The 16192-nt window shown below is 49.6% G+C and overlaps 1 protein-coding gene across 6 annotated transcripts in view; it reads right to left on the bottom strand.

Annotated features, from left to right (window-relative positions):
• Nucleotides 1–15634, bottom strand: part of NR5A2 (nuclear receptor subfamily 5 group A member 2) — a 151395-nt gene extending 135761 nt beyond the window's left edge. The window contains exons 1-2 of one of the 6 annotated variants that reach the window (XM_030929705.1): nt 15327–15634; nt 3386–3523 (exon numbers count right to left, since the gene is read on the bottom strand). In XM_030929705.1, coding sequence (XP_030785565.1) covers nt 3386–3523; nt 15327–15390 — 202 coding nt within the window. In that variant the 5' untranslated portion in view covers nt 15391–15634. Of the gene's footprint in view, nt 1–238; nt 621–2277; nt 2376–3385; nt 3524–4049; nt 4414–15326 lie in introns of those variants that run through there. The other 5 variants (XM_030929719.1, XM_030929723.1, XM_030929707.1 and 2 more) reach the window with 5 other exon arrangements.
• Nucleotides 15635–16192: the final 558 nt, after the last annotated feature.

Below are 16192 nucleotides of genomic sequence, written 5' to 3'. Positions count from 1 at the left end.
TTAGAATAATAGAAACATTCAGTTCCGTATTGACAGTACTTTTCTATTCTGGATACTTTCATCTCCTCACGTTTGAAAATCTGTGAAAATAAAAGGAAGGAAAAAGAAAATAGAGGACGCCCGTACGGGGAAAAATACCAGAAGAGTAACAGGCACACGGGAGGGTTTTGGTTTCAAAGTATTGAAGCCCTGTAATGAACCTCACATGTTTCCGATCATCATAGCAAAATATAAACACCTCGAGATCGCCCTGTTAAAGTTAGACAGAAATCAGGCCGCGACGACGCGCGGCGCGGCTCGGCTCACTGCCGGGATCGGGTAACAGCCTTGCTCCGGACGCAGACCCGCGAAGGCGTCTTCGCAGCTGAAAAGATGACAAACTATGCACAGGAAGGGCAGTGACCAGGAGACCCCAGGAAGTGCCTGATCCGGTATTTCCCGGAGACTCCACATCCACACAGGTCAAGTGTGGGAGCGCGGGGCGCGGGTGGGCGGGCACCCGCAGGTCTGCGCAGCCGGGACCGTGCCCGCATTCCCCTGGGCACTCTTCGGCCAAACCCGTGGACGCACCAGGCTCTCGCCCAGGCTCTACCTCCTACTACCCAACGGCGCACAAACACGAAGCCGAGTTTGTTTTAAGTTAATCAGTGGCGTTTGCAGGGGGTGGGGCAGGTGGGGGATGGGAAACCCACGGCCGGACAGAAGTTTCCTCTGATTTGTTTACCAAAAAGGAAAGAGAAATAGCCCCCACCCCATCGCCAAAGTCCTCGGCCACAGTATCGCAGCAGTAATGACTTATTCTTTTGAAAATAAAGTTTTTTTTTCTCTTTGGTTCCCGAGCGCTTCGGTCGGAAAGGGCCGTCGAGGGGGTCACTAGCAGCACTGCGGCTGAGGACTGCGCGCAGACCCGCGGAGTTGAAGCGTCTCTTCCTGGGACACAGAGTCCTAGGGTGGCGCTTACAGGGGAGTGAGTTAACCAGTTTGGGAAAATTTCGAGAAAAGAGGCTCCAGAGGAGGCAGGACCCTGCTTTGGTGAAATATTAATAAAGGGATGCTAGGCGCGGTCGTCCCAGCGGTACCAGCCTGAATCCCAGCCCCAAGAGACCCCCGCCTAGGGTTTTAGGAACCTGGGGGTTTGGGAAGGGCCGAGGGTTCAGAAATTCCTTTATAGCCCCTAGACATTGATAGCTCTCCTAATAATCGCGATGACAGTCTTGAGGCATGTTTTAGGAATAAGGCGAAAAGCGTACTTTCCCAAGTGTGATCTTTTCTACCTCCCCTTCCCCCAACAAAGTAAACTCTAACTTTACACCAAAGGGGCACAGATAGGTAACTGCTTTCAGAGGGACTCCGAGTCTACCTCGGGGACCCGCCATCGAAAAAAAGACCGAGGCATGAGGTAGAGACCCTCTTGAAAAAACCCAAAGACAGAGGCCGAGTAGGGAGACGCTGCTGTGTGAGGCCTGAGCACCTTTCAGAATTTCCCAGGTGCCCTGGTGCAGCCGACTTAGGCGTTTGGGGAAGCGAACCCATCGGGGCAAAGAAGGGCCCACACTCTTCCCCAGTTTCGGTCTAGAGAAAGAACGGACGGCGGTGCCTTGGAAAGCTAGGGCCTCAGAGAGGAGCACAAAGTTCCCTCAAAGTTGGGCGCACTGCGCTGTCCCGGGGCTAAGTAGTGAATCGTCTTTCTGGGCTCCCCCACGAGTCGGACTACGGAGGCGTCCCAGGTGGGAAACAGAGCAAGCAAGAAAAGGGGGCCCCATCCCCAGGGACTCCTCCCAACAGGCAGGCCTCTAGTCTCCGACGACGCCTTGCCCCGCGCGTCCCATGCTGATTTCGAACCATAGGCTGAGGGAGTGGCGACTTCTGAGCCCAGGCACCAAAGGAAAACTACTTCTCTGGTTTGGGGGCAGTAGGTAGTGTGTATAGAAGACCCCTCTCGAACTTTCCAAAGAAAACGTTACCAATAACGTTTCTCTCTCCGCTCTCAAAATAAGCCTCTGGTTTCTCCCGCCAGAACAAGAAGCAGAAACTTTTCTTTTGGAGCCAAGAATCGTGCCGGCCTCACCCAGCGACCCCAAGGGTAGGCGCTCTCCGGAGCTGCCGGCTGAGGCCCCCAGCTCAGCCTCCCCGCGCCACTTCCCCGATGCCTCACACTAAGCTGGAATTCCAGGTGCCCAGAAGAAAGCCTGCTTTGGACCAGCCGGGTTCCCATAGCAGCCAGACCCACAGGTCAGCCTCTGGGGCCCCTGCTCCGGGGAACTCTCACAGCCCTACCTAGAGGCTTGGAGAGACCCCAGGATGACCGACGGGGTAACGGATCACACCCGCACGGCGCACGCCCTCCAGCTACGTATTTTCCCCTCCGCGGTAGGGCGACGACATGCCCGGGCGCGCCGCCCACTCAGCACAGCAGAGTGCGCAGCCCTGAACTCTGCTCTCAACACCTCCCAGCCCTTTCAAGTTCGCGCAAGGGGATGGCAGGAAGCGTTCCGGGATCACAGGCCCGCCGGTCCGAACATCCTGCACCCTGGAAGGGGCGAGGATGGAAGAGCACCGGTGACTTTTCCTAGCATTGTTCCCTCCCGGGCCCAGAGCAAATGAGATAAACTTCTGAAGGGCTTAATACAAGCCAGATCTAGAGTTGCTATTTTGGAATGCGGAGAAAATATAGCCAGCGGGATTTGTTTTTTGTTGGCAATCAAGAGCTGGGAAAACGAATGGGACTTCCATATTTTCAGATTTCAGATTTTAAAAGGAGGCAATAAACGAACCACTGCCCGCCCCCCCACCCCCAACTCACTCAGCACTATGCGTACAGGGGATGGGGTTGGGGTAACTTGCTCCCTTCATTTCTGTCAGCAGTTTTGAATTGTCCAAAGCCGAGCTGGCTACGGGTGTCCGCCTGGGCTTTTGGGGTGGTCACATGCATTCTAATACCGCTAAGACAATCCTTTCGGGTGTCACTCTTTCTGTAGTTGACTCTCCTAGACTGGGTCGCCTCCCTCCACACAAGAGTACTGGTTGAAGTACAGCTCAAACCAATTCCAAAGACGGAGAACCTGTTCGGGCGTCCAGTGAGCCGTTCCATTTCTTAGAATGATCTTACTATTCTAAAGTACCTTTAGCCTGAAGCTGCCCTGCTTGGGTTGCCATAGAGCTGGAAGCCTCTCTTTCCTTAATTAGAAGCGGCCAATTAGACGTTGCTTGGACAAACCTCTGCCCCACATTGTTCAAGAGCCGTAAACTTTTATGCCTGCACCTGGGGAGGGGGCCCCAGCGGGGCTACTCCCGCGCCCGCGCGGGGCTGGAGGCTGAAGCCTGCAGGGCGAGCCCGGGGGTGGGGAAGCCGCGGGAGCCGGAGCGCCGCGCGGCGCCTCCTTACCTTGCATGTTTTCCGGCATCTGGCCCTGTTCCCCATGCGATCGAGCCAGTCCCAGGGCTTCCGTCTCCACTTTGGGCAGCATGACAAGGCGACCGCGGGCGGGGACGGGGGATCCGTGTCGGTCCGGAAGCCCAGCACCTGGACACGGGCAGCACAGATTCAACTCCCGCGAAAAGAAGGAAGGCGCGACCGGGGTGCCCGCTCACCCAACCCTCTCGCCTCGCCAGAGCGTGCCTCCGCCTCCTCGGGGCTGCCAGGCAGGACCTCTGAGCCCTGTCCCGTCTCACAGCTCCGGAGCCGCCCCCGAGCTGCGAGGAGGAGGTCGGGGTTAAGAAAGGAGGAGAGGAAGACAGCTTCCCGGCACTCTGGTTCGGCTCCGCAAGGGCGCAGGCGGCGGCGGTGGCGAGGACGCAGCTGCCCGGGGCGCGGAGCGGTGAACAGCCGAGCTCCCGGCGGGCAGCGGAGGCGACCGCGGGGCTTCTATTGCCGCCTCGGTTGTGCCGCTGCCACTGCTCCCGGACGGCTCGGGCGACTCCTTCCCCTCCCTCCACCGCCCTCTGGCTCAGGATCGGCAGGGGTCTCTCTCCTCTTTCTCTCGCCTCCCTTCTCTCTCCCCTCCTCTCCGCCCCTTCCCCCTATCTCTCTCTGCCTCCCTCTCGCTCACTATCGCCAAGTGTGGAGTTGTGAAGTTCCAACCTCCCTCTCCTGCCTGGTCCACTCCCCGCGCGGGTCCGAGAACGGCCCTTCCCAGCCCCGAGGGTGAGGGTGCTGGGAAGGACGGGGAGAAGACGAGGGGGAGAAGGAGGTAAGTGAGGCCAGGGGTGGGGGAAAGGCTGGATTGAGGGGTGAAGACAGTGAATGGGGACGCGGGTTCCGGACTCAGGTCGGACCCTAGCCGCCAGCCAATAAGGATGAGGCTCAGGCTCCAGTCCCCCGGCCTGCCCCAACCTCTTCACCCCGCCTCGCCCCCTCCCACCCCACCCTGGCCCGGGGCGGGGGGGATGTAAATGCAGCCAGGTCTTACAGCTAGTCAGAAGCGACCTCTGTCTGAGCGTGGCGGCGAAGGAGAAGCAGCCAGAGCGGCAATTTCCTCGAACTGAGGGGAAGCGAGAAGGGATGGGGGCGCGTGTGGGCTTGTGCCCTAGCTAGTGTGTCGGATGAGGAGATGAAGGGGAGTTAAACGCCCATTTAAACCACTGAAAAGAGAAAATTCGGCTGACCGTTCTTACGTGCAGAGTTGGTCGGCGGTCAAGGGTCCTCCAGCTTCAACTCCCCAGGGCACTGAGACCCTGGAGAGGCCACACGTGGGCCCCGGCGGCCTGAAGGAGCCGAGGGTCTCGGCTCAATGAGAGGCGGGCCACAAGCCAAGAGCTCACTCATTAGAATTAGAGGAAGGGGCAGCCACTCCTATTTCCCCAGCCTGCGCCCTAGTCCCTTCGCTCACTTTTAAAAGACCCTGGACTGGAGCCCAAGATCATCTAAGCGACAGACTTTCCAGTTTTAGTGACCTGTTTCCACACAGAATGCAAGGATCAGTCCAGGCTGTACTTTTTCATTCTGTTGTCTGATGGGACCATCCACTTGAGGCCGAGGCCCAGCATTTAAAAAATGTTTTGAAGAACCATCTGTTACCAAGCTCTTCGACCACCAGCCCAGCCGCATTTTCAAAGTTTTCAGATCTCCTCCCAACAAGATGAAAAACATTCTTTCCAGCCTCCTGACTGCATGCGAAATGCCTCATATTCAGGGTCTGCTGTGCAACGAAGTAATTATCAGAGTCCACCCACAAGGGGGTGAATTTGAATCTCAAAAGATCTAAGTTTATTCTATTTGAATGGTATAGCGATTACACATTGAAACTGCTCAGTCCGGTATTTGGTGAACTGGAAATTATTTCAATCTTTGCAGTGCATAATTTATATCAAATGGGTTGTTTATTACCCACTCACACCTGGCAATTCAGGTACTACTGACTCTCTTAACTGATTTGTCATTTTGCTCTTCAGTATATATTCAGGATCAAAGTTATTTAGGCTTCAGCTTTAGTAGCAACTTCAGGTTTCATGGAAACATTTAAACTTACGAAGGCCTGTCCATTCGTTTGTATGGAGAAGTGGGCTGAAGTTGCCAAAAGCTCCAATTTTCATGATAGTATCAAGTATCACTGTCACCACATTTCAGTATTCCTGGTTGTTTTAAATATCACTGAGAACTAAGAAAATAAAGAAAGGGAGTCAGTTTCAGGGCTTATTGCAGTGGTTGCCCTGCTTTGCTCCTGAACTTTGAAAATCAGTTTATTTCAAAGCCTTAATTAAGAAGAACTTCCTCCCACAGCAGTTCGAAGAATTTATGGGGACACTTATGATACAGCACCTTTCCCAGATCCTAGCCTGGCAAGCATGCAGGACTCTAGACCCTTGGTCCTGAGAGGAAGCCTCCAACCCTGTGTGTGATGGTGATTTCACCTCTGCTTGGTGAAGCAGGGTGAAGTTAGGAGAATTGAAAGAAGTTGAAAAAGAGTCTGACGGGACCTTGAAATTGTAGTGTATCAAGAAACCCTGCCTTGATTTGAGGCTGAGACTGAGGCTGAGGCTGATCTAGTGAGGCAAGCTTTGTGACCATGCTCATAACACCAGCTGCCAGGGCCAGAAGGGACTTGCTTAGGCCACACTAGCGACTTTTCGGTCCATGCCAGTGTACCCTCCCACCACATCCCCGAAAGATGGAGAGTGGTGGTGGCAAAAGGCCAGCTGGCACTCATTTATCTCTCCGCAGGTAGACTTTCCAGGAAAGAAAAATCCTCACAAAATGGGAGGGGTGCGGGAGGGAATAGTGGCTGGGGAAGGGGTTTTAAAAATCCATGCTTTAAAAAAATTCACGGAGGAACTTATATCAAAGCCCTTTCCTTTGCTTTGAAAGTCTAGTCCAGGCCAACACCTAAGCGTAGCAGCGAACTGGAGGGGGCATGAAAGAGCAGAAAGTCTCAAGCGAGAGAAAACGGCCTTTCCTAAAAACCAAGTGAACTCCTAGCTCAGAAGCCTAAGCCCTCGGCGCTCCAGGCCTCCACCCCGACAATGGGAAAAGCTCCCTGGGGGCAACCCTATTTCAGATCCCCTGGAAGGATGTCAAGATCCCCTCCAGCAGTGGAGGAGGCAAGGAATGTTCCGCAGGAATTTATTCTTGTCAGAGACCTGAGGGCACACAAACCTTCCTCAGGTCCCTCCGCTAGGGATTTAAGGAAGCAGCGGGGTCTCCATCCTGGAGGCAGATGCAGAGGAAGGGGCGGCAGCACCAGGCTTCCAGCGTCGAGCTCATTACTGCCCTCCAAGTGCACTCCTTCTTAGCCCTCAGAACTCCCTCCTCCTTCCGAGCACTCACTCTGGTCCTTCGACCCTTCAGTTCTGCTGGGTGAGGGACTCCTATTGAAGCCGGGGACCCGCTAGCTCAGTGACCTTGGATGGGCCTGGGCGTCCCCCCCAGAAAGCCCTCTCCGAAAGGAAGTTGTGGGAGGAAGAACCCGAGTTCGCGGAGTCTAAGATGGGTTACTTGGGAATGGTTCTGGGTCCCCGAGGCCGCAGTGTGAAGAGAGCCAAGTGGCTGCGGGAAGGGAAAGCAGTTGAGATGTCAGTAGGTGGAACGGGGTCTGTGTGGTCTAAACGCCGGCGCCAGCGGTGGTCTGGACCGACCCATAAATGCACCTATCGCAGGCGGACAGACGCATCTCATCCTCCGCCAGGGACATCTTAGCAACTGCCACTCTACCTCTTAGTGGAAGCACATTTAGAAACCCACCCCGTACTTGCCGCTGCGGGAATTGTAACTGGTGGTGGAGACCAGAGATTAGAACCCGGGAGGTACGGGAGTCGGTGGTGGGACCTGGGGACAGCTCTGCTCAACTACCTTGTGCGTTCTCAATTTCTTTGCACTCCCTCTGCCAACTTCTGGCAAACTTCTCTCCTTTCCCCCGACCTCCCCTCCACCTCCTTCTTTCCGACCAGACTGGTCTCCAGGGCTCGCCCTTCCCGATTCTGACTTTGTCTTGAAGTGTTGATTGACGGTTGCAATTACGAAGGATGATGGCTCGGGGAGGCTCCCGTAGCCTTGATGAGCCCGAGAAGCGCAGTCCTAGCATATTTTATCCACGCTCGGCGTTACGAGGCCGTGCGCGCCCCATTCACCCAGCTGGCTGGAGCTGAGGTCTCGCACTCCCCACTCGCGAGGATACAACTGCCTGCCCTCCTCCCCGCCTCCTCCTTCCCTTGGTTCAGCACCGCATTTCGGAGCGCGAGCTGGGAGCAATCAGCTCGACCTGACCTGGGAAGTGTTGGTCGGCCCCCGCGCGCTTGACCCGTGCGGGCTACAAAGGAAAAAAAAAATCAGGATTTTCAGGAGCGGTTCTGGTTTCCTGGGCTCGCAAAAGGTGTGGCAGACACACCTTTCCCGCGCGCCTGGGTAGATGACCCACCCAAACTCGTACAAAACTTGCAAAACCTTCCTCCTTGGAAACAATTTCTCTCGTCTACTCTTCCATTCCCACTTTTTGGTGCTTTTTAAGAAAACCAGGACAATTACTTTTTTCGTCCCACATATCTACTTTTTAGACCCCAGAATAAGTCTAGATTTTTTTCAGGTCTCCATTACTAGGCCGGGATAGCCCGAGGGGGAAGAGGAGCAAGTTTATCAGCCTACGGAAACTCCAGGTCTGCCTAATTTTTCCGCCCCTCCCAGCCGAAAAGCCCATCAGAAGTCGCTTTTGCCTTTCTCTGAAAAGTTTAGCCAGAACTCCGGTTTCATTCCTGGGCTCAGAGGGCTGGGCTACCCGCCCACGCCCGTAGGCTCCACCCGCCCTCATCCCGAGCGCTTTGTATTAAAAAGAGACGCGTTAAATTTCAGTACAGCCAAAGGAATTACCAGGGAGCGTCGTGTTGACCGAAGCTTTAAAAAAGCAAACGTGAATAGGTGAGTAGTCGTGCCTCGTTAAAAAAAAAAAAAAAAAAAAAAAGCCTTTCTGCTGCACTTGTAAATAACTACTTAAGACATCAACATCAGCCCCTAAAGCAGGAGGATGGCGATTGATTAACAATCACTATGAGAATATCTTGATCTGGCGTGGCGCGGTTTTTATCGCGGAGGAAAACGAAAGCCAAAGCAATTATCTGGGTAATCCAACCTACCCCACCCACCCCCCAGGCAACCTCCCACCCTTGCCCCAAAGGAAAGGAGGGGTTTTTGGAGAGTTTGGCCTAGATATCGGAATCTACGGCTCTTTGTATGAAAAGAGTTCACTGAAGAACCTTTTCACTTATTTTCTTTGCAGCATGTTGTCCCAACCCAGGGGTCCTGGCGCGCCCCGCCAGGGTACAGTCGATTCCCTTAGAAGAGTGTAACAGGGAGATCCGGTCTTGAGAAAAGAGCGGGGCAGGGGAAACAATCTCAGGTAGGTGGTCCAGTCTAATCTATATCTTCCTCTCTGTAATTGAAATGGAAATTTGAGCCAGCTCCAGTTCAAAACTATTGAGACTCCATCCATTGGAACCAATCCTGTCCAGCCTCGAGGCCAACAGAACGACGATCCCGGCGCTAGCAGGCCACAAAGCACCTTGTGAAACTAGCTAAACACGTGAAGTTGCCTCCTTTACACCTTCTCCTCTGCCTCAACCTGGGTCAGGAACAAAATCCTTAGCATGAGATTATTCTAGGCTGCCATTTAAATGTATCCGGCGATACTGGAAACTTCTTGATGGAAGGGGTAACGTCCTGCATTGCTTCAGAACTCCTCGGCTTTTGCAGCGAGGGGATGAATCCAACCAAACTTCTTCCTTCAGAAAAGTCCCTGCCTGAGCTACGAGCTTCTGACTCTTAAGGTCAAAGAGTGCAGGGACCGCAGGGTGCGGGGTCCAGCAATTTGCGTCTCATTTGGTCAACAAAGAAAATGGGAACTTGGAAAGGCAAGACTTAACAGTGGTACCGTCACACTCAAGCATGGGGTGTGGAACTAGGGAAAGTGTTACGGTCTGGGCAGTTACAGAGGTTGCACAATTAGAAGGGGGTGGGCTCTTCCAACATGGAGATAACTTTTGCGATTAAGAGATGGCTTACAGTGTGTGCCAAGTCTTGAGAGAACTTCACTTGTTTTCTCCTGAGTTTCTTGTCTGGAAACTGGGAAGTTGATTCCAGGACCAAGCAGTGGATTCCGACTAATTTTCTTTCCATTCCTGTAGAGGCTGCTGGAGTAGGTGGAGCTTGCAGGGGGCCGGGAAGCAGAGGCTGCAGGCATCCAAACCCTGAGCAAGTAATCCAGCACTTACCATGAAAAATGCTACCATGGGTGTGGGACTAGCCTATCTCACTGCAGGAGGCACAGCTGGGTTTGTCAAAAGTGCTTTTTTTTTTTTTTATAATTGACACCTAAATAGTCTTTCCCTATCCCCTTCTTTCATGGGACAACAGTATGTTTGTTTATGCTATCTAATTCAGTCACTCAATTTGAGTGATTTCCCTGCCCTCCTCATACCCACTGACTCTATAACAAGTACATGCTCTGAATTTCCTCTCAGTTCCTTCTCACCGTCTGTTGGTAGCCCTGGGAGTTGCTACCATACACCACAAATTCACAAGCTAAACTTCATTCAAACTCCAGAGATCCTCTCCAGGAAACTCCAGAGTAGGGGACCAGAAGTGCCTTCATCCCACCCCACTCAAACCTCAGTCCTCCCAGATGCGATTTCCACTCTGCTCTCCATACACTACTCCCTATGCCACCCTTCTGAATTCTAGAAGGATCCAAATCTGATTTCTACTGTAGAATGGAAAGGAAGATTAAAAAGCCACTTATAAATGTGTTTCTTAAGCTCGAAATGTCTCTTGGAGGAAAGTCTGCATAGACCAACATTGTATTAAATCATAATTCCTTTATATCAAAAAGAACAAGTAGTTACTACCTTGGAGAAAGAGTATGTATTTCAGAATATTTCTTGGGTTCTTTTTACAGTTCATTGTCTTGACAAGCTGAGTAAATTACTTGACCTCTGATTCCATTCTTTAAATCAGTAAAATTGGGTTAACAAAGTAAGCTTTATAGTTAAATGAGACAGTGCCAGGAAAGAAATATACTATGCTGGAGACATATATATATATATATATATATATATATATACACACACACACACATACACATACACACATATATCTCAGTTCCCCTTTGTCTTGCTTTCCCCTTAGCTTCACTCAAACTCATCATTCTGTAAGAAAACTAAAAAGGGAATCACTAACCATTCTAGGACAACCTTCCAGTGGGATGTGCTTGTTAACTTGATTGTCTTGCAGGACTTGACAAAGTCCTTGGGGACAATTACATTATCACCAGATAAAATTGCTCATGTAAGTGCTCATGGTCATCTGCATTCAGGTTATTTGGTGTTTAAAAGTTAAACTCCAAATATCTTTTCTTACTTAGCAACCACACAAAAACATACATAACAGCTTCCCAAAAGACTAAAGAAGAGGCAACTTTTATCAACTGGCCTGGTCAGTTTTAGTTCACACGGTTTTCTCAAGCTTGATCTCTCAAGATCATATTGGTCATATTTCAACTCTTCCCCAGGGCCTCCCCAGGGCACAATGCCCTCCAAACTCCTGAAGTTCCTTGAAGCCAACTGGATTTATCTGAGAAGTCTCTTCCAATAAGGTGAAGCATAAGGAAGTGCAACTCAAAGAACTAGCTTTATCCTAAGGTAGACTCTAGACCTGTAGAGTGAAGTTGTCTTGCCTGCCTAGTGCATCCCTGGGGGTGGGGATTGGGTTGGGCCTGTAGGTGGAAGTCTGACAACGTGCCCTTCTCTAGTTCAGCTCATGTTCAAGGCTGAATCCAAGATAATCCTAGACATTGTGTCTGGTGGAGGGGTCAAGTAAAGGAGAGAAGCATTAACAAGCCTCTATTCTCCGTTCATCTATAAATCTCTTGGTTTATTAGAAGAGGTGTTAAAGATGCCGGGTGCAGTGGCTCACGCCTGTAATCCCAGCACTTTGAGAGGCCGAGGCGGGTGGATCACCTGAGGTCAGGAGTTCCAGACCAGCCTGGATAACATGGTGAAACCCCATTTCTACTAAAAATACAAAAAATTAGCCAGGTGTGGTGGCATGCACCTGTAATCCCAGCTGCTCAGGAGGCTGAAGCAGGAGAATCGCTTGAATCCCAGGAGGCTGAGGTTGCAGTGAGCCAAGATCATGCCATTGCACTCCAGCTTGGGCAACAAGAGTGAAACTCTGCCTCAATAAAAAAAAAGGAAAAGGGATTTCCTTTTTTTTTTTTTTTTGAGATAGGGTCTCACTTTGTTGCTCAGGCTGGAGTTCAAGGCATAATCACAGCATCCTCGACCTCCCTGGCTCAAGTGATCTTCCCACTTCCACCCCCCAAGCCCTAGTCACTGGGACTACAGACACATGCCACCACACCCACACACAGCTAATTTTTTTTTTTTTTTTTTTTGTAGAGACTGGTTCTCACTATGTTGCCTAGGCTGGTCTCCATCTCCTGGGCTCAAGTGATCCTCCAGCCTCAGTCTCCCAAAGTGTCGGGATTACCAGTTTGAGACACTGTGCCTGGCCTAAGAACTCTTTTAACTCTGGTCACAACCTGTGGATCCAGGCCAGAAAAGAGGAATCTGAGAAGGGCTGTTTTGGAGATGGGCTGGGGCATGGAAAGAATGGAGGCTCCGGAGTTTAGCTTCCTAGAAGAAACTGGCAGCCTAAGCCCCAGCTGTGAGAATCAGAACATGGGCTTGGGTGGTTAGCATTCTAAATAAAGCTGGCTGGAGGTTAGGGTGACATAATGGCTATCACACTTTCCACTGATGACATCTACTTTCAGAGATCCTTATGGGCGCAGAGCTTGGTGGAGGTTATCACTGAAATAAAATCAGACTCAGAGTGTTCAGGGGACCAGATAGCAAGCCTCACATTACAGACTCAATACAGTGTTTGCACTGTGTATCATGTACCCCTAAGTATGCAGACATAACCTTCTGTGGATAATATGCAATATTATATTGAATGCATAAAATATTCTGCAAATGCAGTTAATTTGAGGAATTATGGAAATTTAATATGAATCAAAGCATAATATTGGGCACATTGTGGGAGTTGTCATTAAATACCTGTTTCATGTATAACATATTTCCTACCACACAGATAAGGCTCTTTTCTTGATATAGGTAAGTATAAAAAGCCTCTAAAGTTAGTACTGCATATTATTCAATAGAATCATCCCATCTGGGAGAAAGCAGAAAACCGAGACCAGAAACCAAGAGTCTGGCCAGTGTCCCAGAGTTAGTTAACTTTAAGGGAGCAATCTAGTTATAACCTGAGTGTGGTGCTTTTACACTACATTGAATGATTATCTTGCAGGTAGGCAGAAGGAACAACTTTATCTCAATTCTGCTTTTCTGTACAAGCACAGACATCATACAAAACTTTCATGTAACGATCAGTGTGCATAAAAGCGAGACTCCGTCTCAAAAAAAAAAAAAAAAAAAAAAAAAAAGATGTAGTCCCTAGTTAAAAGCCATGGAGACAGCTTTTTAAATAAAACGAGGCCCATTTCCTAGTACAACACAACTGAATTAAATGTAGAATTGTAAACCCTGACTGATGTCTACATACACCGTGCTCAGTTTTGTGAACGACTCAACACAACCCAACTTGCAATTTGCCATCTGAAAGCTACTCTCGAGACCCTCAGTCACTCTCTACAGCTGCACCCGTGAGTTCTTCCCAGTGGGGCTGCCCTGGGCAAATCAGAAAGACCCATTCAAAGAGCATCTCTCCTTCAGGAATCGGGTCAGGCCCTTCAATCCAACAGTTCAGTCTGATGGCTCCTCACCGCCCTCTATTCCTCTCCCTCAGCCCTTTAGATGGCTCTGTCCAGCCATTCACCCTGGAAACGACCCCTCCTGGAGGATACGAGGTTAAACAGATGATTTCTCGGTGCCAAAGTCGCCTCGGGGTCACTAAGACGTTGCAGACGCGGACACCTCACAACCACCTGCGGGGCTGCAATACCAGAGGGCGGAGGGGGTGTGCTTGAGTTGGGAAGGGGCGGGTGGCTGCGAAAAAGATCCTGAAAGAGGTCTCTTTTACCGGAAACTGGAATTTTGTTATCCCGGAATCCGGCGCCCGGAAGTGCCTGCACAGGTTTGGGATGTTGGGGTAGGCTCTCTGAGGCCAGGGGAGAGCCTTCTTCGGTACTTTTCTTGAGGCTTAGTCCCCAGCAGCCTCTCTTGGGCTGGACCGACAGTCCTCCAGTTCCCAGCCCTCTGCGGTGGGACGGATTCCAGAGCTGCAGGTGTTCTCTGTTTACGTTCAGCGTGTACCCGCCTCGGTTCCTTGCGATGTGGTTGCGGGTGCGGTCGATGGAAATACAGTTCTTCCCGGGTTGCAGAGAGAAGTGCAACAGCGTCTCCTTCCCCTACCTTACCCTCTTTAATTCACCCATGGGGTCTGGGGGAGACAGCGGGGAATCGGCGTGTGTGGTCTCCCGACCCAGCTCAACTCTATTTTGGCAGCGGCCAGTTGGGGCTGCGCGCAGCAGGAGCCCAAGACCGCCCGCGCGGGCGCGAGCCCCCGAGCGCGCGTTCCCCGTGCGCGCGTCCCCCGTGCGCGCTCAGTCCGCGTCTCCCGCCCGAGCGCGCTCTAGCTGCGGCCCTCGACGCGGAGCCGGAGCTGCGCGGAGCTGCCGGGAAGGACTCCTCGCCTGCACACCGCGGCGGTTCTGCCCGACGAAAAAGATGCGAAATCGTTTTGTGCTTCTCTCTCATCTTTCTTGTGCCTGTATTTTCTGTGTTATCTGCAGAACAATTGATTGTGTGTTACACCCTGCTTGCCTTCCCCGTGTTTTCTTTTTCGTAAGTATAGAACATTTTTGGTAAACATTTCCTCAAGTGATATACTTTAGGGTGTAGTTGGCCCATAAAAAAAAGCAATCACTGCATTCTGTGGAGTCAGCTGACTCGGAAGGAAAAAAGAGGAAAAACTCAAGCCTTGATTTTCTTTCTTGTTACAATGGAGCTGAGACTCAGAGCTCATGACAGGCCCCTGCAAATTCGGAGGGAAATTCCAGTCCGAAAGCCTAGGAAAATGCTACCAGAAAAGACACAGGTCCTTCAAAAACCGGGGAAAGGCAAAAGGGCATGACTTCCAACAGACAATTACAGACCACTGAGAATCAGTTCCCTTTAGTCCTTTTAGGGTTAATTGAATGTAGTCTTGCTATAAAATTCACAAGTTCGTAACTCTATTTTTTAAATGAAAAGTAGCTTTATTTACTTATTTGTAAAAACAAAATATACTAATTGTTGCCAAAAAAAACAGTAGCTCTTAACTTCAAATCCTTTACTAGTGATGGTCTAGTTTTTTGGGTTTTATTTTTTTGGGTGGGGGCGCATGATTTTCATTCCCCAAGAAAATAAAATGAAAATTTTTTACAGTATAAGCAGAGAATGAGACATCATACTTTTGTGTGGGTTGAAAAGTAACAAATACTTGACAGCTATCTGTTAAAGTTTGATCAGTGATCACTCAATGTGATTAACTTGTTTCAAATTGTTCAAATTTTAGCTTATTCTTTCTGATTAAACATGATCGGAAAATATTAAAGTTGAAATTGTTAAATTATAAATTATATTTTCTGACTGTTTAGGCTAATAGAATGACACCAGTAAACACTAGATATAATGAATAATATTCATATGTTGAAATATCCATTTGCTTTTTTTGAACTGCAAGAAAGATAAATGTGCGATACACATACATGGGCTTATTATGTGCTTTTAATAAACATAATAGGAAAAGCCATGACTTAAAATGCAAAATCCATCAACGAGATTAAATTATATGTATGTACTAGCAGAATAAATAGATGATCAATAGAGCAACTCCTACTTACCAATAGGTGTAAGTCCGTGCTTTAAAGAGTCTTGTAAATCCCCAGTATCCGAATTAGAAGACATTCTTAGTGAAATTATAGGCAGTTCTTTGGCCTAAAGCAGGAATCATTGAGCAAAACAAAAGTGCAGCTTGTCAAATTTCGTGGCCTTGGGAAGGACACATCAGACTACGGTAACCCTTAGTGAAAGTTAAGAAAAAGCAAAGGAAAAAAAAATCCGGAATTCATAAAGTTACAAGCAAGTCTTTCTCTGGACTCTGTACTTTTTCCAACATTAGTGACCTGCTGTAAACCATGTATCCAGTTTCATGATGATTTCTAATCAGAAGAGTGGAAACTTTTGATAGGCTTTGACTCATCACATGACTCTATGCAGGTTGATAAGAGGACCCTGTTATAAAGTGACAGCAAAAGAGATAAGAATTCTTGCCAGATAATGGCAAAGAAATGATTAACTCAGAAGTGGAGAGGTGCTGTGCAGCACAGAGAGTGGAAAGTTGTAAAACTGAGAGGTCAGAAGATCAGACTTAGTGGATAAAACTACAAACTAGCTAACTAACTTAGTCTAACTAAACTTTGGCTTGTGACATACCCCTTGATGTCGTCACCTCTTTGCATAGAGGAGGACTGACATAGCTCTTCTAACCTCTGTAAATACATTTTAGATGACAACATTGGCAGACATTAATTCTTTAAGTGATGACTACAAATGTGATAGACACTCTGAAACACTACAGGTAGCATTTCCAAGCTTATGGTCATTTATTTATTCATGTTGTGGTCAACCAACTTTTTTATCGGGCCTATTCATTAGATGAGGAGTTAACCTTAGCTTGTTTCTACATTGGTCATATGGCTAAAACACA

This window comes from Rhinopithecus roxellana, chromosome 1 (genome assembly GCF_007565055.1).
Source record: "Rhinopithecus roxellana isolate Shanxi Qingling chromosome 1, ASM756505v1, whole genome shotgun sequence".
Classification (NCBI taxonomy): Eukaryota; Metazoa; Chordata; class Mammalia; order Primates; family Cercopithecidae; genus Rhinopithecus; species Rhinopithecus roxellana.
This window is presented reverse-complemented; position numbering and strand designations above follow the sequence as displayed.